Source organism: Staurois parvus, unplaced genomic scaffold, assembly GCF_062004578.1.
Source record: "Staurois parvus isolate SC_StPar_1 unplaced genomic scaffold, SC_StPar_1.0 ptg000893l, whole genome shotgun sequence".
NCBI lineage: Eukaryota > Metazoa > Chordata > Amphibia > Anura > Ranidae > Staurois > Staurois parvus.
Window position 1 is genome coordinate 676,041 of NW_028318689.1, and position 25,623 is coordinate 701,663.

The 25,623-nt window shown below is 42.6% G+C and overlaps 1 protein-coding gene across 1 annotated transcript in view; it reads left to right on the forward strand.

Moving 5' to 3' along the window:
• Positions 1–15,387: 15,387 nt before the first annotated feature.
• Positions 15,388–25,623, forward strand: part of LOC149442382 (vomeronasal type-2 receptor 26-like) — a 35,430-nt gene continuing 25,194 nt past the window's right edge. The window contains exon 1 of the mRNA XM_089656173.1: positions 15,388–15,620. Coding sequence (XP_089512299.1) covers positions 15,388–15,620 — 233 coding nt within the window. The remainder of the gene's footprint in view (positions 15,621–25,623) is intronic.

Here is a 25,623-nt window from a genome sequence, read left to right on the forward strand (position 1 = left end):
AGTCACAGCAATAGTTCTTCTAACCTTGTTAGGACAATTAATTGCATAATGACCAGAATCCCCACAATAAAGACATAAATTCTCTGAACGTCTTCTCTCTTTCTCCTGAATGGAGATGGATCTCTTGATTGCATCAACCTGCATAGGCTCAGGAGTGTTAGAACCCAGAGAGACTCTTGAATCCTGCTGAACAAACGGACTAGCAGAGAGATGCATGCCCCTATTACTTCCAAGTATTCCCAGCTTCTCCTTTCTCCTTTCTGTAAGTCTTTGATCGATTTGGATACACAATTGGATGAATTCCTCAAGATCATTAGGAGTATCACCTCTGGCAAGCTCATCCTTTACCTGTTCAGAAAGCCCTTGGCGGAACTGGCTCTTTTGTGCTGCAGGGTTCCAAGTGGTATCTGCAACCCAACTTCTGAACTCGGCTGTGTATTCAGTGACCGAGCGTCTACCCTGCCTAAGACTATGTAATTTTGCTTTGGCAGAAGCACAACAGTTGGGATCATCAAAAAACCTGATTCATCGCGGTCAAAAAGGTATCAAAATTATTTAGAATGCCATGGTTTTGCTCTATATAAAGGGAGGCCCAAGCTAAAGCTTCCCCAGTAAGAAGCCCAATAATAAACATTATCTTCTTTTTCTCTGAAGGAAACGCAGCAGGATACATTTGGAAATATACACGACATTGATTAAGGAAACCCCTGTAGTGGCGGCGGTCTCCATTAAACTTAGATGGTTGGGGCTGGGGCATATGTGAGCTAGGATCATCACGGTTCAGCAGTTGCCTCTGCAGAGGCTGAATCTCTCCCTTTTGCCTATCCACAATGCTTTCCAGTTTAGCAACTTTTCCCTGATGGGTAACCCCAAATTTCTGCAGCTCAGCAATTTGCTGCCTAAGAGGATTCACAACACTTGCTATAGCGGCCTCCAGATTATTCTGTCACGATATAAGGTCAGGTTCAGAGACCAGTTGCTACAGCAGTTGTAAGGCTTACCTGAAACCAGCAGGATTGGTACACCAGCAGCCCACCCTGGGAATGACGCAGGCTCACCTGAGGTGCGGGGTCTAAGCATCCACCGGTCTTCCCCAGAGCTCCTAATGGTGGAGATGGATTTGGCTGCGTGTGAATGCCAGGTCGCAGATCTCAGGATCACCCCTCCAGGGAATGAGCAGGCTGGAAACCAAAAGCGGATCAAACAGTTCAGGGATCAAACAGAAGTGGAGTCAGTCACAAGCCAAGGGTCGGTCACCAATGGTAGTAGATAGGATGAGGCAGAATCGTAGTCAGTAGCAAGCCAAAGGTCGGTAACGTAGCTGAAGACAGCAGCAGGAACAGTAAGTGGGATATTGGCTGGTAAGGCACAATAATCTGGCAACCAGGAAGTGCAGAGACATGGCTTTTATAGGAAGTTCATGGGAGGAGCAAGCAGTTCAAGGTTCAAGACAAAACAGGGAAAAGGCAGGATCATCCAAAGAATTGTCAAGGGAGCTGTCCAGCATTCCAGGTTGCTCAGTGAGACGAAACACTGTCTCTCACCACAGAAGGCCCAGGTTCGATTCCAGGCTCTGACATTCACAGGTTGCCACTGGAGTCCTCTTCCACTTCTCCATGACGACATCACGGAGCTGGTGGATGTTAGAGACCTTGCGCTCCTCCACCTTCCTTTTGAGAACGCCCCACAGATGCTCAATAGGGTTTAGGTCTGGAGACATGCTTGGCCAATCCATCAACTTTACCCTCAGCTTTTTTAGCAAGGCAGTGGTGGTCTTGGAGGTGTGTTTGGGGTGGTTATGTTTGAATACTGCCCTGCGGCCCAGTCTCCGAGGGGATCATGCTCTGCTTCAGTATGTCACAGTACATGTTGGCATTCATGGTTCCCTCAATGAACTGTAGCTCCCCCCAGTGCCGGCAGCACTCATGCGGCCCCAGACCACGACACTCCCACCACCATGCGGCCCCAGACCATGACACTCCCACCACCATGCTTGACTGTAGGCAAGACACACTTGTCTTTGTACTCCTCGCCTGGTTGCTGCCACACATACTTGACACCATCTGAACCCAATCAGTTGATGTTGGTGTCATCAGACCAAAGGACATGGTTCCAGTAATGTCCTTAGGCTTTCTTGTGCATCATCTTTAGAAGAGGCTTCCTTCTGGGATGACAGCCATACAGACCAATTTGATGCAGTGTGCGGCGTATGGTCTGAGCACTGACAGGCTGACCCCCCCATCCCTTCACCCTCTGCAGCAATGCTGGCAGCACTCATACGTCTATTTCCCAAAGACAACCTATGGATAGGACGCTGAGCATGTGCACTCAACTTCTTTGGTGGACCATGGCCAGGCCTGTCCTGAGTGAAACCTGTCCTGTTACACCGCTGTATGGTCTTGACCACCGTGCTGCAGCTCAGTTTCAGGGTCTTGGCAATCTTCCTTTAGCCTCGGCCATCTTTATGTAGAGCAACAATTCTTTTTTTCAGATCTTCAGAGAGTTCTTTGCCATGAGAATCAAGAGAATCAAATATTGACACAAATGTGAGGGGGGGACTCACTTCGGGGAGATACTGTATATTCTGAGATCAGATGACCTGTAGCAGTGGTGTAACAATAGGCATAGTGGCATAGAAAGCATTAAAAAGTAACTTATAAATGATTGACTTTCTAAGAAAAAGCCTCATAAACCATCATCAATCATGCTGTTCAGGCTACCGTCAGCCTCTCATTTCTTGTTGCCCAAAATGTCAGGACAGTACAAATCCCCCCCAAATGTCAGGAAAGTACAAATACTCCCCAAATCCCAGGACAGTAGCAATCCCCCCAAATGTCAGAACAGTACAAATCCCCCCCAAATATCAGGACAGTACAAATCCCCCTCAAATATCAGGACAGTACAAATCCCCCCAAATGCCAGGACAATACAAATACCTACTCAAATGTCAGCACAGTACAAATCCCCAAATGTCAGCACAGTACAAATCCCTCCCAAATGTCAGCACAGTACACATCCCCCCAAATGTCAGCACAGTACAAATCCCCCAAATGTCAGCACAGTACAAATCCCCCCAAATGTCAGCACAGTACAAATCCCCCAATTGTCAGCACAGTATAAATCCCCCCAAAGGTCAGCACAGTACAAATCCCCCCAAATGTCAGACAGTAAAAATCCCCCCAAATGTCAGGACAGTAAAAATCCTCCCAAATGTCAGGACTGTACAAATCACCCCAAATGTCAGGACAATACAAATCCCCCCAAATGTCAGGACAGTACAAATCCCCCCAAATGTCAGCACAGTAAAAATCCCCCCAAATGTCAGGACAATACAAATCCCCCCAAATGTCAGGACGGTGCAAATCCCCCCAAATGTCAGGACAGTACAAATCCCCCCAAATGCCAAGTCAATACAAATCCCCCCAAATGCCAGGACAGTACAAACCCCTCTGTGTCATTTTAGGTAATCAAAGAAAAGGAAAAAAAGCAAAAGTTGGACTATGGATATGGAATAATATTATGGGCTCTCCAAGGGATCATAGGGACTAGCTTATAATATCAAGGATAAGAGGGGTAGGGAGGGAGAGGGAGGGGGGAGTGAGTGTACAGTAGAAGGGGAATGTGGGAAGGTGGAGGGATGAAGGGGTATTTTATGCTAAGTGAGGGGTAGCAAGTGGGTATAGTCAGACTAGTCCCTTTAAATGGTGAGTCTTCATGCCAGGAATGTCAATCAGCTAGACTGGCCTGGGGTTAAGCCATACATACAGGTGAAACTCAAAAAATGAGAATCTGGTGCATTCGTTGATTTATTTCAGTGCAGCAACTTAAAAGGTGAAACTAATATATGAGACTCATTACATGCAAAGCAAGATAGTTCAAGCCGTGATTTGTCATCATTGTGATGATTATGGCTTACAGCTCATGAAAACCCCAAATCCACAATCTCAGAAAATGAGAATATTGTGAAAAGGTGGAATATTCTCGGCTCAAAGTGTCCCACTCTAATCAGCTCATTCAGCCATAACACCTGCAAAGGGTTCCTGAGTCTTTAAATGGTCTCTCAGTCTGGTTCAGTAGGAATCACAATCATGGGAAAGACTGCTGACCTGACACCATCACTGACACCCTCCATAAGGAGGGAAAGCCTCAAAAGGGAATTGCAAAAGAAGTTGGATGTTCCCAAAGTACGGTATCAAAGCACAATAATAGAAAGTAATGTGGAAGGGAAAAGTGTGGAAGAAAAAGGTGCACAAGCAGCAGGGATGACCGCAGCCTGGAGAAGATTGTCAGGAAAAGGCCATTCAAAAGTGTTGGGGACTTTCAGAAGGAGTAGACTGAGGCTTGAGTCAGTGCATCAAGAGCCACCACACACAGACGGATCCTGGACATGGGCTTCAAATGTCGTATTCCTCTTGTCAAGCCGCTCCTGAACAACAAACAATGTCAGAAGCATCTTACCTGGGCTAAAGAAAAACAGACCCGGTCTGTTGCTCAGTGGTCCAAAGTCCTCTTTTCTGATTAGAGCAACTTTTGCATCTCATTTGGAAACCAAGGACCTAGAGTATGGAGGAAGAATGGAGAGGCCCAAGGACCCCGAGTATGGAGGAAGAATGGAGAGGCCCAAGGACCCCGAGTATGGAGGAAGAATGGAGAGGCCCAAGGACCCAGAGTATGGAGGAAGAATGGAGAGGCCCAAGGACCCAGAGTATGGAGGAAGAATGGAGAGGCCCAAGGACCCCGAGTATGGAGGAAGAATGGAGAGGCCCAAGGACCCCGAGTATGGAGGAAGAATGGAGAGGCCCAAGGACCCCGAGTATGGAGGAAGAATGGAGAAGCCCAAGGACCCCGAGTATGGAGGAAGAATGGAGAGGCCCAAGGACCCCGAGTATGGAGGAAGAATGGAGAGGCCCAAGGACCCAGAGTATGGAGGAAGAATGGAGAAGCCCAAGGACCCCGAGTATGGAGGAAGAATGGAGAGGCCCAAGAACCCCGAGTATGGAGGAAGAATGGAGAGGCACACACTGCAAGATGCTTGAAGTCCAGTGTGAAGTTTCCACAGTCTGTGTTGATTTGGGGAGCCATGTCATCTGCTGGTGTTGGTCCACTGTGCTTCATTAAGTCCAGGGTCAACGCAGCCGTTTACCAGGAGATTTTGGAGCACTTCATGCTTCCTTCCGCAGACCAGCTTTATGGGGATGCTGACTTCATTTTCCAGCAGGATTTGGCACCTGTCCACACTGCCAAAAGCACCAAAACCTGGTTCAATGACCGTGGGATTACTGTGCTTGATTGGCCAGCAAACTTGCCTGACCTGAACCCCATAGAGAATCTATGGGGCATTGCCAAGAGAAAGATGAGAGACATGAGACGGAACAATGCAGAAGAGCTGAAGGCCACTATTGAAGCATCCTGGTCTTCCATAACACCTCAGCAGTGCCACAGGCTGATAGTTTCCATGCCACGCCGCATTGAGGCAGTAATTGCTGCAAAAGGGGCCCAAACCAAGTACTGAGTACATATGCAGCTTCTACTTTTCAGAGGTCCGATATTGTTCTATGTACAATCCATGTTTTATTGATTGCATGGAATATTCTCATTTTCTGAGATTGTGGATTTGGGGTTTTCATGAGCTGTAAGCCATAATCATCACAATGATGACAAATCACAGCTTGAACTATCTTGCTTTACATGGAATGAGTCTCATATATTAGTTTCACCTTTAAGTTGCTGAACTGAAATAAATGAACTTTTGCACAATATTCTAATTTTTCGAGTTTCACCTGTATGTGGCGCTGAGGGGGTCAAAAGACAGCAGAGAGTCCCTATGAGTCATTGTAAGGTAAACTGACTAGGGAGGTCAAGTCTCCAACAAGGGTAAGGCTCAGGCTGGGAAATGAAGGACCAAGTGGTTCGACTGCTAGGGTCAGTCCCTGGAGTCCAGATGAGTGAGAGCAGGTGAAGAGCAGCCTCCTCGCTTATGAGAGCTGTGCTGGCTTTAGCTCTAGGGGAGGTCTGAAGCTTCTGAGGTGAACAGGAGGCCAAGAAACATCGAGATCCATCTGAAAGTGTACCTGAATGTAAGAGATTCAGATTGTGGAGGGTTGTTTGGAGATCAACAGAAGATCTGCAGGTATAGTCACGAATCTGTTAAGAAAATCGGATAAAAAAATGGGAACCCCCATAGGCAATGTGATGTTGTTGTAAAACCTGCAGGTGAGGTTTCAGAGCTTGCCGTTTGGCTACTGTGAGCGGGGAGAGATCTTAAAAGAGTTGGTAAGTATGGCCCTGGAAGACTAGAGAGTTTTTGTTGTGTGCAGCAGATAACAGTTGTTCTTTAGTGTGATAGTAGTGCAGTTAGCAAAAATATCACGAGGTGGTCCATCTGTTTGGTGTGAAGCCAGGGCTCTGTGAACTCTGTCCATCTCCAGCCTTCTTGATTGGAGTGGATGGTGCCAGTTCCTGGATAGTAGATTGCACATCTGCGATGGTTTCTGGAAGTCAGGAGATGCAGAGGTTTAAGCACCAGGCCCTATTTTCAAAATCCTCTAAGCATGACTTTCTTCCCTAAGAGCCTCAAGCTCATCTGTGTGATTGTGAGCGAGAATGTCTAAGTCATCGACTCGTAATATGGCCAGAGGTCTGTTTCAGTGCCTTAGTGAGCATCCTTTCAAACTGTCTAAGTAGGTCAGGATGTGCCACATCAGACTGGGATGCAAGTGGGGTAATCCCCAGGTCTGTGTCAGACTCACCATCCGAGGTGTGGATAGGTTGCAGAAGTTTAGGAGACTGCGGGGTGTGTGGCTGGGAGGCCAATGCCATCGCCATCTTGTTTGAGGCTCACGCTAGAACTTCCTGGATGGTTTTCGGCTTTGATTTTGATCGGGCATCTCCCTAGACCATCCTGTGGGTGTCAGGGCATTATCCAAGATAGGGGACGGCGGTTGATGCTTAGAAGCGGGTCGGTGTTACCTGCAAGAGGCTGTGTGCTCCCGAGAAGTGAGGAGCCTCAAACAGACATGTCTGGTCCAGACGGCTTTGTGCATGCACCCCCCCCCCCCAAAAAAAATTCCCTTTTCTAAAGAATAGCCTAGAGGGTGTAGTTTAGAATCCCACATCTGATTGGAAGGCACATCTTATACATTAATCCCTTCATGCCTAAGGGTAGCACAAATCTTAATGCCTAAGCACAATTTTGCAACGTTGAGACATGTGTTAGTAAAACCGTCCGTATCATCACAACTACTTTGTACATCCAGGTGGATTATACCATGTTGTTTCAGGACAAATTGGGTGTTTCATTTGGTGGTAAATGGTAATTTCCTGATTTTTTTTTATTATCAAAGGAAAACTGGCCCAAAATAGTAAAAAAAAAATATATTTTTTAATTTAGCTGTGTGTTTCTTGTTATTACCATAACCTACCACCAAAGAACAACCCAAAATAAATTCTCCAGCTCTTGACGATCGCAGCGATACCACATATGTGGTATTTGTTGTTTGTACCCGGAGTACAGCCCAGAAACAATAGTGCGCATTTTGTTTTGTATTATTTTTACCTAAAACACACTGACACTGGTAACAATTTTTTTTTTTAAATCCGGACCTTTGACCTTTGACCCTGACCTTGACCCAAACTTACCACTTACCCTGGCACTGAACTAGAACAAACATTTATCTAGGTATTTTTTCTTTATTTTTTTCTTTTATGTTTTTTTATATTTATTTATTTATTTATCTTTTTCTTTTTTTTTTAACAAACATTTTTTTCTCTCTCTCTATGCCAGGAGTTAGAGAGATACAATGTATAATAGAATGTATATAATGATACAATGTATAATAGCATGTATATAATGATACAATGTATAATAGAATGTATATAATGATACAATGTATAATGAAATGTATATAATGATACAATGTATAATGGAATGTATATAATGATACAATGTATAATGGAATTTATATAATGATACAATGTATAATGGAATTTATATAATGATACAATGTATAATAGGATGTATATAATGATACAATGTATAATAGCATGTATATAATGATACAATGTATAATATGATGTATATAATGATACAATGTATAATGGATTGTATATAATGATACAATGTATAATAGAATGTATATAATGATACAATGTATAATGGAATGTATATAATGATACAATGTATAATAGAATGTATATAATGATACAATGTATAATGGAATGTATATAATGATTATAATGATACAATGTATAATGGAATGAATATAATGATATAATGTATAATGGAATGTATATAATGATGCAATGTATAATGGAATGTATATAATGATACAATGTATAATGGGATGTATATAATGATACAATGTATAATATTATGCATATAATGATACAATGTATAATAGGATGTATATAATGATACAATGTATAATGGAATGTATATAATGATACAATGTATAATATAATGTATATAATGATACAATGTATAATAGGATGTATATAATGATACAATGTATAATGGGATGTATATAATGATACAATGTATAATGGAATGTATATAATGATACAATGTATAATGGAATGTATATAATGATACAATGTATAATAGGATGTATATAATGATACAATGTATAATAGGATGTATATAATGATACAATGTATCTCTCTCCTCCATTCATAGAGGGAGAAAACACAAGGGGGGCCGGGCTGCACAGTGACTAATCACTGTAATAGCCAATCAGAGGCTATCACAGCTATCATGTAACCTGGAGTCCCGGGTCCTGATCGTTAGAACGGGACCCGGGGCTCTCAGTGACACCGTGGTCTTTCTGCTGGGAGAGCGCTGTGCGGTTCGCTCCCAGCAGAAAGACAAATATATGGCCACCATGGAAAAAAGCCCAGTTCTGTGAGGCCGCATATTTGTGTGATGTCGGCACAAAGGGGTTAAACTAAAAATAGATGCACTGTCTCTTAATAATTAATTTGTTGTGTTAATAATAATAATTAATAACGTGATACCCTGTGCAATGACCGAATTTATCATACAACTTGAATCAAATAATATGTATGTAAAAAAAGAAATTAATCTATACATGTCATGTGACAAAAAAAAATTCATAGACACATATCAAGTGAAATAGATAAATAATCAAATATACCATAAAAAATCAGATAAAGTGCAATAGGGAAAAAACCAGATAAATAAATATTAAATAATTTAAAAGTCCCAAACAATTGACGGAATGTCCAAAACTGGTGCCGTAAGGAGTCAAGCCAAATACATAGTTACATAGTCCATCCAGTTCAATGTAAAAAAAAAAAAAAGTTATAATCCTATACCCACAGTTGATCCAGAGGAAGGCAAAAAAACTCAGCAAAGCACGGTCCAATTTGCTCCTGCTGGGGAAAAAAATTCCTTCCTGATCCCCCGAGAGGCAATCGGATATTCCCTGGATCAACTTTCCCTATAAATGTTATATCCAGTTATATTCTGTGTATCCAAGAAAGAATCCAGGACTTTCCTCCAGCAATCCACTGAGCTGGACACAATCACAATATGGAATACAATATGGTTTAAAGTGCTTCACCAACTTCAAGTGTGCAAAACTCCTTACCAAAAAGATCCGACCCTTATACCATAGGAGGCTGCGTTACCATGGATGAAATAGACCCAAGGGATCAGCAGCATCAGCCTGGGATGTGGCAACCTGTAAGACTCTCTCCAAGGAATCCACCTCAGTCACTCAGACAGAACAAACACAAACTCCATGACCCATTATTGAAGAAAAACACAGATTTATTAAGTAAACATATGCACAAAGATTGAAGAGTAATCAGTGCGATACATCCAACATTGCATTCGCACCGTCACATGCGTGATGACGTCACGAGTAAGCCCCAACCAACAAATTTTGTGTCAGAACACATCTTCAGGGGACCACAGCCAGGACTGAGCTCTTTTGTTCTTGATTTCTTTAGCCTTCTGTAATTCCTAGCCAATGAACACGGCATTCCTGGGGCAGCCACATATCAGTAGGTTAGGTTTACTTGACTTTTAGGAATGTGGACTGTTATAGGTGATGCTACACTAAGCTATTTCCCCTGACCACGCATACAGAGGAGGCCATCACAGTGCCTTGGTTTTGACACAGTTGGAAGATTTGTGTGATACAATGTCCAGTACATAATCAGTTCAGGCAGTAAAAAAGTTTCATGTGTGTGGTACCACCTCACTTGGGAGAAGTAGTAGAATGTGTTTTGGAGTGTAATTCTTGGAACATCCATGTTCTGTGTAAAAAATATCTTGTTAAATTGATAAATTTGTATAAAAAAATGAATTATCTTTCCTCATTTTCTAAAAACTTCTGGCCAAAAAATGTCTTCAAAAGACTCACCATGCCTTTTAGTAAATACTTTTGGGTATTTTCTCTACAGATTTTTGAGGTGTTTCAACCGGTGCTCCAGAGCCTCCAAAAATTAGTAATTTATGCCCCTAGAAATCCTGAAGGTGTTGCTTGGATTTTGTGCCCCTCTGTGTGCATAGGCTGTGAAAAAGTCTTACGCAATTTATGCTCCTTGAAAACCCAAAGGTGCTCCTTGGATTTTGCATCCCTCTGTGGACACAGGCTGTGAAAAAGTCTTACACAATTTATGCTCCTTGAAAGCCCAAAGGTGCTCCTTGGATTTTGCATCCCTCTGTGGGCATAGGCTGTGAAAAAGTCTTACACAATTTATGCTCCTTGAAAGCCCAAAGGCGCTCCTTGGATTTTGGGCCCCTCTGTGTGCATAGGCTGTGAAAAAGTCTTACACAATTTAGGCTCCTTGAAAGCCCAAAGGTGCTCCTTGGATTTTGCATCCCTCTGTGGACACAGGCTGTGAAAAAGTCTTACACAATTTATGCTCCATGAAAGCCCAAAGGCGCTACTTGGATTTTGGGCCCCTCTGTGTGCATTGGCTGTGAAAAAGTCTTACACAATTTAGGCTCCTTAAAAGCCCAAAGGTGCTCCTTGGATTTTGTGCCCCTCTGTGTGGCTAGACTGTGAAAAAGTCTCACATATGTGGTATCCTCATACTCGGGAGGCATAGCAGAATGTGTTTTGAGGTGTAATTATAAGTATGCCTATGCTGTGTGTGAGAAATAACTTTATGAAATTACAACTTTGTAAAAAAAAACACATTTTATTTAGTTTCTTAATTTTCCAAACAATTGTGACAAAAAAAATACTACTTCAAAAAGCTCACCATGCCTCTTGCTAAATACTGTGGACTTTCCAAAAGGGGGTTATTTTAGGGTTTTTTGTACTGTCCTTTTGGCCAAATCAAATAAGAAACATCAGTATACAGTGCCTTGAAAAAGTATTTATACCCCTTGAAATGTTCCACATTTTGTCCTGTTACAACCAAAAACGTCAATGTATTTTATCGGGATTGGATGTGATGGACCAACACAAAGTGGCACATAATTGTGAAGTGGAAGGAAATTGGGAAATGGTTTCCAACATTTGTGACCAATAAATCTGTGAAAAGTGTGTCGGCATTTGTATTCAGCCCCCCCCCCCACCCCTTTGTAGGACCCCATTTGGCTGCAAATCCAGCTGCAAGTCTTTTTGGGGACGTCTCTACCAGCTTCTCACATCTAGAGAGGGACTTTTTTGCTGTGAACAGCAATTTTCAAGTCTTGCCGCGGACTCTCCATTAGATTTAGGTCTGGACTTGATCTTGGTGCTTTGAATGCTTTCACATGAAGATGAGGGATTTGGAGTCTAATAGACCTCAGATCCCTCCATAAAAATACCTGCCGTGTGTCTATTGCTTTCACAGGGGAGGTTTACATTCCTTGTGACAGCAATAAAAAGTGATCAAGACAAAAAAATAAAAAATAACAAAACATTAAAGTGCCCCCACCACCTGTGCTCACACAAGGGCAAGTGCATGAATCAGTCCCACGTGCATGCAAACAGCAATCGTCCCACGCATGTTATTCCAGGTATTTATATAGCGCTGTCAATCTATGCAGCGCTTTACATATATATAGTACATTCACATCAGTCCCCGCCCCCGAGGAGCGTACAATCTAAGGTCCCTAACTCACATTCATACACACACATACTAGGGACAATTTAGACAGGAGCCAATTAACCTACCAGCATGTCTTTGGAGTGTGGGAGGAAACTGGAGTACCTGGAGGAAAGCAGGCACAGGGAGAACATGTAAACTCCAGGCAGGTGGTGCCGTTGTTGGGAATCGAAACAAAGACCCGAGTACTGGCAGGCGGAAGTGCTAACCATTTAGCCACTGTTTTGAGATATCTCTGCGATCATCACATCATGATCTAGCCCAGGGGTGGGCAACTGTGGCCCTCCAGCTGTTGTAGAACTACAAGTCCCATGAGGCATTGCAAAACTGACAGTTACAAGCATGACTCCCAAAGGCAGAGGCATGATGGGACTTGTAGTTCACCAACAGCTGGAGAGCCACAGTTGCCCACCCCTGGTCTAGCCTTAGACATTCACTATAAATCTAAAGTGAAGTATTTCAAATTTTCCCCTACGAATAGTAAAATCTACTCCATTTGTCGCCATGGCGTGGCCGTGCGCAAGCTTAAAGCATGATATGTTAGGTATCTATTTAATCGGCGTAACCGCGCATTTATATCTTACAAACAAATTGGGTTCTCACCACCTTTGCACGTAATGCGGAAGATTAACCCCTTAGGTGCCACAGTGAATATAACAAGCATGCTTTACTGCATCTACAGACTGATTGTACTGTTTTGGGGTTACGCAGGCCATACATGGTTCGAATTCCGGACGATTTTTCATCCGAAAATGGGAAACGTCATTCTCTCGGTAATCCGATGCTTACCATCAATGATTTTGAAAATCAGCCGACCGAGTCTTAAAGTTCACCCCATATAACAGGCAAAACTTTTGTTCCTTCCAGTTCACGGCTCATGCACCTATTCTTTTTGGAAAAACAATCATACGATTTGACCATCATTGAGCAAAAAAATCGGTCGTTTTTCACGAATTTTCCAACATGCCCGATCACCGAAAAGGGGTGGAACCACGAAAATTGGCTGGTGCCATTGACCCATTAACCACTTCCAGTCCGGACACTTTCCCCCCCTTCCAGTCCGGACACTTCCCCCCCCTTCCAGTCCGGACACTTCCTCCCCCTTCCAGTCCGGACACTTTCCCCCCCTTCCAGTCCGAACACTTTCACCCCCTTCCAGTCCGGACATTTCCCCCCTTCCAGCCTGGACACTTTCCACCCTTCCAGTCTGGACACTTTCACCCCCTTCCAGTCCGGACACTTTCCCCCCCTTCCAGTCCGGACACTTTCCCCCCCTTCCAGCCCGGACACTTTCACCCCCTTCCAGTCTGGACACTTCTTCCCCCTTCCAGTCCAGACACTTTCCCCCCCTTCCAGTCCGGACACTTTCCCCCCCTTCCAGTCCGGACACTTCCTCCCCCTTCCAGTCTGGACACTTCCTCCCCCTTCCAGTCTGGACACTTCTTCCCCCTTCCAGTCCGGACACTTTCCCCCCCCCTTCCAGTCTGGACACTTCCTCCCCCTTCCAGTCCGGGCACTTTCCCCCCCTTCCAGTCTGGACACTTCCTCCCCCTTCCAGTCCAGACACTTTCCCCCCCTTCCAGTCTGGACACTTCCTCCCCCTTCCAGTCAGGACACTTTCCCCCCCTTCCAGTCCGGACACTTTCCCCCCCTTCCAGTCCGGACACTTTCCCCCCCTTCCAGTCTGGACACTTCCTCCCCCTTCCAGTCCGGACACTTTCCCCCCCTTCCAGTCTGGACACTTTCACCCCTTCCAGTCTGGACACTTTCACCCCCCTTCCAGTCTGGACACTTTCACCCCTTCCAGTCTGGACACTTTCACCCCCCTTCCAGTCCGGACACTTTCCCCCCCTTCCAGTCTGGACACTTTCACCCCTTCCAGTCTGGACACTTTCACCCCCCTTCCAGTCTGGACACTTTCACCCCTTCCAGTCTGGACGCTTTCCCCCCCTTCCAGTCTGGACACTTCCTCCCCATTCCAGTCCGGACACTCCCCCCCCCCCTTCCAGTCTGGACACTTTCCCCCCTTCCAGTCTGGACACTTTCCCTCCCCTTCCAGTCCGGACACTTCCCCCCCCCCCCCCTCTTCCTGCCCAGGCCAGTTTTCAGCTTTCAGTGCTATCACACTTTGAATGACAATTGCGCGGTCATGCAACACTGTACCTATATGAATTTTTTAGCATTTTTTTGAGACAGATAAAGCTTTATTTTGGTGGTATTTATTCACCGCTGGGATTTTTACTTTTTTTGCTATGTAACTGAAAATGTCCCAAAATTTTGAAAAAAAGTGTTTTTCTTATAAAATTTTGCAAATAAATAACATTTCTTCATAAATTTTGGCCAAAATGTATTCCGTTATCTTTCTAGTAAAAAAAATAATAACCCAAATTAGTTTATAACCAAAAATTATAAATTTTTAAAAACATTTTTAAATTTTTTTTTTTTTATATTATTATTTATGTCTTTTTTTTTACATTCTGTCACCCTAGCAGTCACTATAGTGACACTGTACTACTTGTGGGGGGTTATGAAGATTTTTTTTTTATTTACACTGATTGCTTTTACACCCATAAAGCAATCATTTCTCCTTCTCTCTGGCTGCATTCTTGCAGCCATTAAGAAATACTGTGAGAGCTGTGATTGGTCACAGCTTGTCACATGGTACAAGGCTGTTGTGAATGGCCCTGTACCATGTGATCTCTATGATCATTCACAGATTTCACATGTAGTAAGCAATGATGTCAGAAGTGACATCTTGCTTACTACTCTGCATGTGATCACTGATTGGTCAATGATCACATGATCAGGACCTCGCACTGAGATCCCATACGACGATCGGTGTTCCACTGTGTCCGGAGGACACAGCGGGCACCGGATCGTGGTGCTGTGCGCTCCCAGGGAGCTCGCACAGTCCAAAATGGCGGGCGCTGTTTATGAATGGCAACCTGCCCCTGCACTGCCACCGCCCGGCTGTTTATATACAGCAGCCAGACGGTAAGTGGTTAACAGAGCGAAAAATCGGTCGAATTTCGACGCATATATGGCCGGCCTTAGTAACACTTTAAGCCCGTAATGAAGAATAACAAGAAACTGTAAATAAATTGTATATATTGCAAAGGTTATAATTTCATTTAAAAGCAAAAAAAAAGTAAGAAAAAAAAGAAGTGACTATATACTGCTGTGAGTATTTTTATCAGTTCCCAGCCGAGGGATGTAAGTCAGTCCCAGGAAGAATATATAAAGTGCTGATTGTGAGCCCTGTGATACTGCAGATCTGTCCTTGTGCTCGTCGTATCCTGTGATATGATCTCCTCCATAATGCTCCTCACAGCCTCCTCCGTACTTATCTTCATCTTACAAGTGTCATCGCATGGAGATCCAACCCGGAACCCTCCGCCGCCATGCAAGCTGGCCGCACCGCAGTTTCTCTTTGAGTATGAATATCACCAGCCGGGAGATCTGACCATCGGAGGACTGTTTTCTGCCCATATGAGAACCACCAAAATACACTATCAGGATTCGCACTCTTGGTGGGGTGACATTTGTGAGGGGTAAGTGGGCTGGCCGGTCACCGATAGGACCGCTTTCTGCCCAAATCTCAATAGACTGATTTATGGGGCCTTTTTGAGCATCGCATTCAGAATCCCGGTTATTTCTAGTTCAATCATTATCTTTTTACTGAAATTTAACAAAAAAAAGAATGTCAATGTGTAACATATTGTAATTCTTATTGAACAAATAATGATCTAAATAATTAAACACGGCGCTACATTTTTTTTTTTCTGGAGAGCTACAGCTTACCTACAGGTAATTGAAGCCCAGATATTAAATGCAGAGAAAGATGACAAAGGCCCAGAATCCTGGTCATTCCACCACCATGATTACACATTTTCAGTACTTGGAGACCAAAATGATCAAAATAATTATTAATATTGACTTCTTTATCAATTATGTTAAGATTGATTATTGATAATTGAATGAAACACAATTCACCCCGTTGCCATATTTAAATTCTTATTAAACAAATAATTATCTAAATAATTAAACACAGGGCTACATTTTTTTTTTCTGGAGAGATACAGGTTAGCTACAGGTAATTGAAGCCCAGATATTAAATGCAGAGAAAGATGACAAAGGCCCAGAATCCTGGTCATTCCATCACCATGAAAAATCAATATTAATATAAATGATACAGAAGTCAATATTAATAATTATTTTGATCATTTGGTCACCATTTATATTAATATTGATTATTGTTAATTAAATGAAACACAATTCACCCCGTCGCCATATTTAAATTCCTATTAAACAAATAATTATCTAAATAATTAAACACGGCGCTAAAAATTTTTTTCTTTTCTAGAGAGCTACACCTTAGCTACAGGTAATTGAAGCCCAGATATTAAATGCAGAGAAAGATGACAAAGGCCCAGAATCCTGGTCATTCCACCACCATGATTACACATTTTCAGTACTTGGAGACCAAAATGATCAAAATAATTATTAATATTGACTTCTTTATCATTTATGTTAATATTGATTATTGATAATGGAATAGAAACAATTGAGTACTGTCCGTGATACTTTTTTTATTTGCACTAACATACAATTTTGAGGACAAGCTTTTGGGGAATGTCCCCTTCTTCAAGGTCTAAGCAGTACTACTCACAAAGTTAGCAGAATGTTAGAAGAGATGAAAAAAAAAAAGAAAAAAAAAAAGGAGGCTAGAGATAAGATGCAGTCAAAGCCAGGGGGGAGGGGGGGGGATACTACACTCACACAGAGGGAGTCAAGCTACAGCTAATAGTCATAACACTGTTGGATAATTATTGAGGAATCCCAGGTCCAAATTCAGGCCGTTATCTCTGGTGTCAAGTAGAATTATCATTCTTAGTTCAAAGGTTTTTCTTTCCTGAATGGATTTGAAATTTCCTTTAACCACTTCCAGTCCGGACACTTTTACCCCCTTCCTGACCAGGGCAATTTTCAGCTTTTAGCGCTATCACACTTTGAATGACAATTGCGCGGTCATGCAACACTGTACCCAAATGAATTTTTTACCATTTTTTTGAGATAGATAAAGCTTTATTTTGGTGGTATTTATTCACCACTGGGATTTGTATTTTTTTTGCTATGTAAATGAAATGTCCAAAAATTTTGAAAAAAAGTGTTTTTTTTATAAAATTTTGCAAATAAATAATATTTCATCATAAATCTTAGACAAAATTTATTCCGTTATCTTTTTAGTAAAAAAAAAAAATCCAAATTAGTTTATAAGCAAAAATTATAATTTTTAAACATTTTTTTTTACATTTTTATTTTATTTTTTTATATTATTATTTTTTTTTTTTTTTTTTACATACTGTCACCCTAGCAGTACAGTGTCACCATGGTGACACTGTACTACTTGTGAGGGGTGATGAAGATTTTTTTTTTTTTTTTACACTGATTGCTTTTACACCCATATAGGATGTAAAAGCAATCATTTCTCTTTCTCTCTGTGTGCATTCATGCACTCATTGAGAAGAACTGAGTGAGCTGTGATTGGTCACAGCTTGTCACATGGTACAAGGCTTTTGTGAATAGCCTTGTACCATGTGACCTCTGTGATCATTCACAGATTTCACACATAGTAAGCAATGATGTCAGAAGTGACATCTTGCTTACTACTTTGCATGTGATCACTGATTGGCCAATCAGTGATCACATGATCGGGATCTCGTACAGAGGTCCCGTCCGACGATCGGTGTTTCACTGTGTCCGGAGGACACAGCGGGCACCGGATCACGGTGCTGCGCGCTCCCAGGGAGCGCACACAAGCAGGGTGCGGGGAGGCCGTTTATAGACACCCACCCGACCCTGCACTGCCATCGTCCGGCCGTTTATATACAACGGCCGGTCGGGAAGTGGTTAAGTACTAAAACATTGAGGTCTCCCATTGTGTGGTCTGGTTGTGTGAAATGGTGTCCCTCAGGTGTGCAGAAGTCATCTTCTTTATGTTCCTTGATGGTATGTCTGTGCAGATTCATCCTTGTTTGCAACTTCTGTCCTGTTTCGCCAACATAAGATCCTTTTCTGCATTTTCTGCACTGGATGAGGTACACCACATGACTGGAGGTGCAGCTGTAGGATCCGGAGATATTGAAGATCCCTTTGAGTGTCTGACACTTGTTGATGGATGATTTGGTTGCACAGTTTGCAGCGTTTCTTATTGCAGGGTTCACTAATAACAAAGATCCATAATTAAATGAAACACAATTCACCCCGTTGCCATATTTAAATTCTTATTAAACAAATAATTATCTAAATAATTAAACAAGGCGCTACAATTTTTTTTCTTTTCTAGAGAGCTACACCTTAGCTACAGGTAATTGAAGCCCAGATATTAAATGCAGAGAAAGATGACAAAGGACCAGAATCCTGGTCATTCCACCACCATGATTACACATTTTCAGTACTTGGAGGCCAAAATGATCAAAATAATTATTAATATCATTTATGTTAAGATTGATTATTGATAATTGAATGACACACAATTCACCCCGTTGCCATATTTAAATTCTTATTAAACAAATAATTATCTCAATAATTAAACACAGGGCTACAATTTTTTTTTTCTGGAGAGCCTCCTTAGCTACAGGTAATTAGAAACTAGAAACTAAATTTATTTTAATTTCTTTTGTACTTCTTTTAATTTCTAGAAACTAGAAATTAAAAGAAGTACAAAAATAATTATAATTTGACCTGCAAACATATTTATTACCTGATTAAACAAATATTCATGTAAATATTAAAACACATTGTTACATCATTTTTTTTTTTTGCTTGAGTGTTTAACTACAGAATTGAAGCCCAGATGATTCTGAATTAACCCCGTGCACACTGCTATACAGGATTTTTTCTTTTCATTATTATTTTGTGCATTTTTAATATGATGCTAAAAGAGGACCGAACAAAATAAATGTGGAAATTAAAAGAAGTTTAAATGCGATTAATAAAAAATGAATCTAATGTGACCTGCAGCCATGTTTAACATCTTTTTAAACAAATATGTGTTTAAATATTAAAACACAGTGTTACAACATCTTTTTTTTCTGATGCGTCTGAATGCACGCTGCTATACTGCCTGCATAGGAAGATTGTAGTGTGTTACCAATTGTTTTCTTGGTGACTGTGGTCCCAGCTGCCTGGAGATCATTGACAAGATCCTCACGTGTAGTTCTGGGAGGATTCCTCACTGTTCTCATGATCATTGACACTCCACGAGGTGAGATCTTGCATGGTGCACCAGACCTAGGGAGACTGATACTTGTTTTGTGTTTCTTCCATTTGTGAATGATTGCACCAACTGTTGTCACCTTCGCACCAAGCTGCTTGGCCATAGTTTGGTAGCCCAGTCCAGCCTTGTGTAGGTCTACCATCTTGTCCCTGACATCCTTGGACAGCTCTTTGGTCTTTGCCATGGTGGAGAGTTTGGAATCTGATGGTTTGATTGCTCCTGTGGACAGGTGTCTTTTATACAGGTAACACAATGAGATTAGCAGCACTCCCTTTAAGAGACTGCTTCTAATCTCAGCTTGTTACCTGTATGAAAGACACCTGGGAGCCAGAAATCCTGCTGAATGATAGGGGATCAAATCCTTCTTTCCCTCATGAACATGCAGATCAGTCATCATTTGTTAGACATGCATTTCTGCTGAATTTGTTGTTGCTATTCTGTCTCTCAGTGTTACAATACACCGAACCAGGGGCGGACTGACAACTCATGGGGCCCCCGGGCAATAGGGGATCATGGGGCCCCTGTGTCCTTGCCCAAACTCAAAAAAGTCTATGAAAAAGGTACCAGGGGCATCTCTTGGGGCCCCCTGCTGACCCTGGGCCCTTGGGCAGTTTCTAAATGGTTAGTCTGCCCCTGCACCGAACATTCGATTTTTAGACCGATCATTTCTGTGTGAGGGGCAAACATTCAAAATCAGCAGGGGAGCAAATACGCATTTCCTTCACTGCATATATATATATATTGCCAAAAGTATTGTCCCCGCCCTCCAAAGCATGTGATTCAGGTGTTCTAATCCCCTCCATGGACACAGGTGTATACAATCAGCCCCTAGGCATGCAGACTGCTTCTACAAACATTGGTGAAAGAATGGGTCGCTCTCAGGAGCTCAGTGACTCCAAGCGTGGTCCCGTGATAGGTGGCCACCTGTGCAATAAATCCATCCATGACATTTCCTGCCTACTAAATATTCCACGCTCAATTTCATGTTCCCAACTTTGTGGGAAGAGTTTGGGGATGGCCCCTTCCTGTGCCAACATGACTGCACACCAGTACACAAAGCATGGTCCATAAAGACATGGAGGAGCCAGTTTGGGGTGGAGGAACTTGACTGGCCTGCACAGAGTCCTGACCTCAACCCCATAGAACACCTTTGGGATGAATTAGAGCGGAGACTGTGAGCCAGGCCTCCTCCCCCGACATCAGTGCCTGACCTGACAAATGTGCTTCTGGAAGAATGGTCCAACCTTCCCATAGACACCCTCCTAAACCTTGTGGACGGCCTTCCCAGAAGAGTTGAAGCTGTTATAGCTACAAAGGGTGGGGCCAACTCAATATTGAACCCTACGGACTAAAAGTGGGGGGCCATTGAAGGTCATGTGTGTGGAAAGGCAGGGGGCCAATATTGAACCCTACGGACTAAGACTGGGAGGCCATTAAAGGTCATGTGCATGGAAAGGCCAGCGGCCCAATACTTGGGGCAATATAGTGTACATCAAGAGCATTACTATGATTGTAGTGCTCATTTGTATGTTATGTGTATATTGTGTGCATTGGGGGATACAGAAGTAGGAAGAAATGGCCCGGCCATCAAACACCTCGTCCCGGCCCCGGTGGCAAGTCAAAACATGTTGGGGGCCATGACTTGGATGAATCGAGCCGAGGCTGATTTTACCTGCTAACCACTTGGGGCGAGCAAGGTGTGCGGTGGTCGGGGGATCTCTTCCTTTTTCTATAGCGTGCTTTGTATCTGGATGAAGCTTTCCCCAGCTCGCACCCTCACTAGTCAGCGGCATCCAATTCATCGGACCTTGTTAGCCTGAGCGGGGGCCACTAAGCATTTACTGTGGGTCACAGTGTGTTGGGGGATGTTCTAGGCCTCATTCACATGCCAGCAAAGAGCCATGCAGGATCAAGACGAAGTGCTCAGGTGTGTGCTAGCATCCGTGTAGAGATGCAAGATTGGTCAAGGTTTTGTCCAGTATGTGAGGCCACCCACTTCCTTACCGAGCCGATTCTGACATATGTAAAAATCGATGTTTTATTGCTAGAAAAGTTACTTGGAACACCTAAACATGATATATTTTTCTAGCAGAGGCCCTAGAGAATAAAATGCAATTTGCTGCAATTTTTTTATGTCACGTTGTATTTGCGCTGAGATTTTCCAAACGCAATTTTTTGTGGTGAAAAAATACACTTTCACCCCCTTCCAGTCCGGACACTTTCCCCCCCTTCCAGTCCGGACACTTTCACACCCTTCCAGCCCAGACACTTTCACCCCTTCCAGCCCAGACACTTTCACCCCTTCCGGCCTGGACACTCCCCCCCTTCCAGTCCGGACACCCCCCCTTCCAGTCCGGACACTTTCCCCCCCTTCCAGTCCGGACACTTTCACACCCTTCCAGCCCAGACACTTTCACCCCGTCCAGCCCAGACACTTTCACCCCTTCCGGCCTGGACACTCCCCCCCTTCCAGTCCGGACACCCCCCCTTCCAGTCCGGACACTTTCACACCCTTCCAGCCCAGACACTTTCACCCCCTTCCAGCCCAGACACTTTCACCCCTTCCGGCCTGGACACTCCCCCCCTTCCAGTCCGGACACCCCCCCTTCCAGCCCGGACACTCCCCCCCTTCCAGTCCGGACACTTTCACCCCCTTCCAGCCCAGACACTTTCCCCCCCCTTCCAGCCCGGACACTCTCCCCTCTTCCAGCCCGGACACTTTCCCCCCCTTCCAGCCCAGACATTCCCCCTTCCAGCTAGGACACTCCCCCCCTTCCAGCCTGGCCACTCCCCCTTCCAGCCCGGACACCTCCCCCCCTTCTAGCCTGGACACTCCCCCCCTCTTCCAGCCCGGACAATCTCCCCCCCCTTCCAGCCCGGACACTCCCCCCCCCTTCCAGTCTGGACACTTTCCCCCCTTCCAGTCCAGACACTTCTCCCCCCTTCCAGTCCAGGCCAATTTTCAGCTTTCAGCGCTATCACACTTTGAATGACAATTGCGCGGTCATGCAACACCATAGTCATATGAATTTTTTAGCATTTTTTTAGACATATAAAGCTTTATTTTGGTGGTATTTATTCACCACTGGGATTTTTATTTTTTTGCTATATAAATGAAAAAGTCAAAAAATTTAGAAAAATAGTCTTTTTTTTATAACATTTTGCAAGTAAATAATATTTCTTCATAAATCTTGGCCAAAATGTATTAAGTTATCTTTTTAGTAAAAAAAAAAAATAACCCAAATTAGTTTATAACCAAAAATTATAATTTTTCTAAACTTTTTTACATTTTTATATATTATCACCATGGTGACACTGTACTACTTGTGGGGGGTGATAAAGATTTTTTTTTTTTACACTGATTGCTTTTACACCCATAAAGGCTGTAAAAGTAATCATTTTCCTTCTCTCTGGCAGCATTCTTGCCGCCACTTGAGAAATACTGTGTGAGCTGTGATTGGTCATAGCTTGTCACATGATAGAAGGCTGTTGTGAATAGCCCTGTACCATGTGATCTCTGTGATCATTCACAGATTTCACATGTAGTAAGCAATGATGTCAGAAGTGACATCTTGCTTACTACTCTGTATGTGATCGCTGATTGGCCAATCAGTGATCACATGATTGGGACCTCACACAGGTCTGTGTTCCACTGTGTCTGGAGGACGCAGCAGGCATTGGGTCGCGGTGCAGCACACTCCCAGGGATCGTGCACAAGCAGGAAGCGGGAAGGCCGTTTAAATACATGGGCTGGACGGGAAGTGGTTAATGGATTTTAAAAAACCCAAAACATAATATATAACTCAATTTTTTGTAACATGTGAAAGATGATGTTACGCCTAGTAAACAGATACCCAACATGTCATACGTTAAAATTGCTCAATTGGCGCCAAACTACGGTACCCAAAAATCTCTATAGGTGACAATTTAAACATTTCTAGAGGTTACAGAGGAGATCTAGCAGTAGAATTATTGTTTTCGCTGTGACGTTTGCAGCGATACCTCACATGCGTGGTTTGAACACCGTTTACATCCATAGGTACGACCATTGTATGCATTCACCACTGCCGCAAGCACACAAGGACAGGGGCACTTTCATTTTTGTTTTTATTACATTTTTTTTTAAATGTTACTATCCCTTTTAAAAAAGTGTTTTTGATCACTTTTATTCCTATCACAAGAAATGTAAACATGTGATAGAAATAAGCAGTGACAGGTCCTCTTTACCCCCATGGAAGAAAAATATATTTGAAATATATTTTAAAAATATTCTTCCCAAATATACAGTCAGGTCCATAAATATTGGGACATGGACACAATTGTAACATTTTTGGCTCTATACACCACCACAATGGATTTGAAATGAAGCAAACAAGATGTGCTTTAACTGCACATATGCAAACCGTTGTAATTCCTACACCGTTCACCTGATTTGGATGTAAATACCCTCAAATTAAAGCTGACAGTCTACAGTTAAAGCACATCTTGTTCATTTCATTTCAAATCCATTGTGGTGGTGTATAGAGCCAAAAATGTTAGAATTGTGTCCATGTCCCAATATTTATGGACCTGACTGTATTGATATATATTTGAAATACAATTTTCAATGTATTTCTAAATATATTTCAATAAATATATATATATATATATATATATATATATATATATATATATATATATCATGTTGAAATGTGTTTTTATTACAAAATATATGAAAATATTTTTAAAAATATCTATTTCTTTAACCCCCTTCCCTCCTGAGGGTAAAACAAATCTAAATGCCTAAGCACAATTCTGCAACGTTGACGTGTTAGTAAAACCGTACATATCGTCACAACTACTTTGTACATCCAGGTGGATTATACCTTGTTTTTTTCAGGACAAATTGGGCTTTCATTTGGTGGTAAATGGTCATGGATAGCTCCTAATTTTTTTTTATTATTAAAGGAAAACTGGGCCAAAATAGTAAAAAAAAATCATTTTTTTAAATTTAACTGTGTGTTTCTTGTTACGACCATAACCTACCACCAAAGAACAACTCAAAATACATTCTCCAGTTCTTGACGATCGCAGCGATACCATATATGTGTATGTTATTTGTTGTTTGTACCCGTAGTATAGTCCAGAAACAACAGTGCGCATTTTGTTTTTGTCTTTTTTTTTATATAAAACACACTGTCACTGACATTGACATTAACACTAACTGACACTGATACCAATTTTTTTTTTAAATCCTGACCTTTGACCCTGACCTTTGCCTTTGACCCTGACCTTTGACCCTGACCTTGACCCAAACACTAACCCTGGTACTGAACTAGATCAAACCTTGATCTAGGTATTTTTCTTTATTTTTTCTTTTATTTTTTAATATTTATTTATCTTTTTTTTTTTTTTACAAACTTTTTTTTCTCTCTCTGTGTCAGGAGTTCGAGAGATACAATGTATCTCTCTTCTCCATTCATAGAGAGAGAGAAAACAAGGGGGCCGGGCTGCACAGTGATTGATCACTGAGATAGCCAATCAGAGGCTATCACAGCGATCACGTGACCCGGATTCGGGAGTCTCGGGTCCCGATCGTTAGAACGGGACCCGGGGCTCTCAGTGACACCGCGGTCTTGGTGCTGGGAGTGCGCTGAGCGGCGCGCTCCCAGCACAAAGACAGGTACGCAAATATGCGGCCCCACGGAAAAAAGCCCAGGTCCGTGAGGCCGCATATTTGTGTTACGTCGGCGTCAAGGGGTTAAATATTTTCTTCAGACTTTTTTTAGCATATAAAAAAGACAAGCCTACTTGTCTCCAGCCACAACTCACCGGCTCGGGGACAATCCTACTTATCCGCAGTGACCACCATTTTACCTATTCTGAGTTAACCCCTTGTTAACTAGAATGTATCGAGGTCCCCATACCACTGAAGGGTCCCGAATCTGTCTCCATACAGAATTCTTTCCTCCTCCAAAGACCAACCACCGCCGTGAGAATACAAACCAAAGCACGAAGGGGAGGAAGGGAAGCTTCTTCTTCTATTAAAATAAACAGTGCAGCGCTAATAAATAATATATATATATATATAAATATCCAGTGAATAAGTGATACAATAAACAAACTCAATATACACCCCCTAAGAGTATATATCCAAAATAATCAATGAATATATAATAGTGTCATGCGTGTATTCCCTCGTAGGGAATATCTAGTGCAAAAAGTGACAAATATAATCATAAAACAATATAGTGGCAAAAAATATACAGTGCTCAAAATACGTGAACCAACATTCA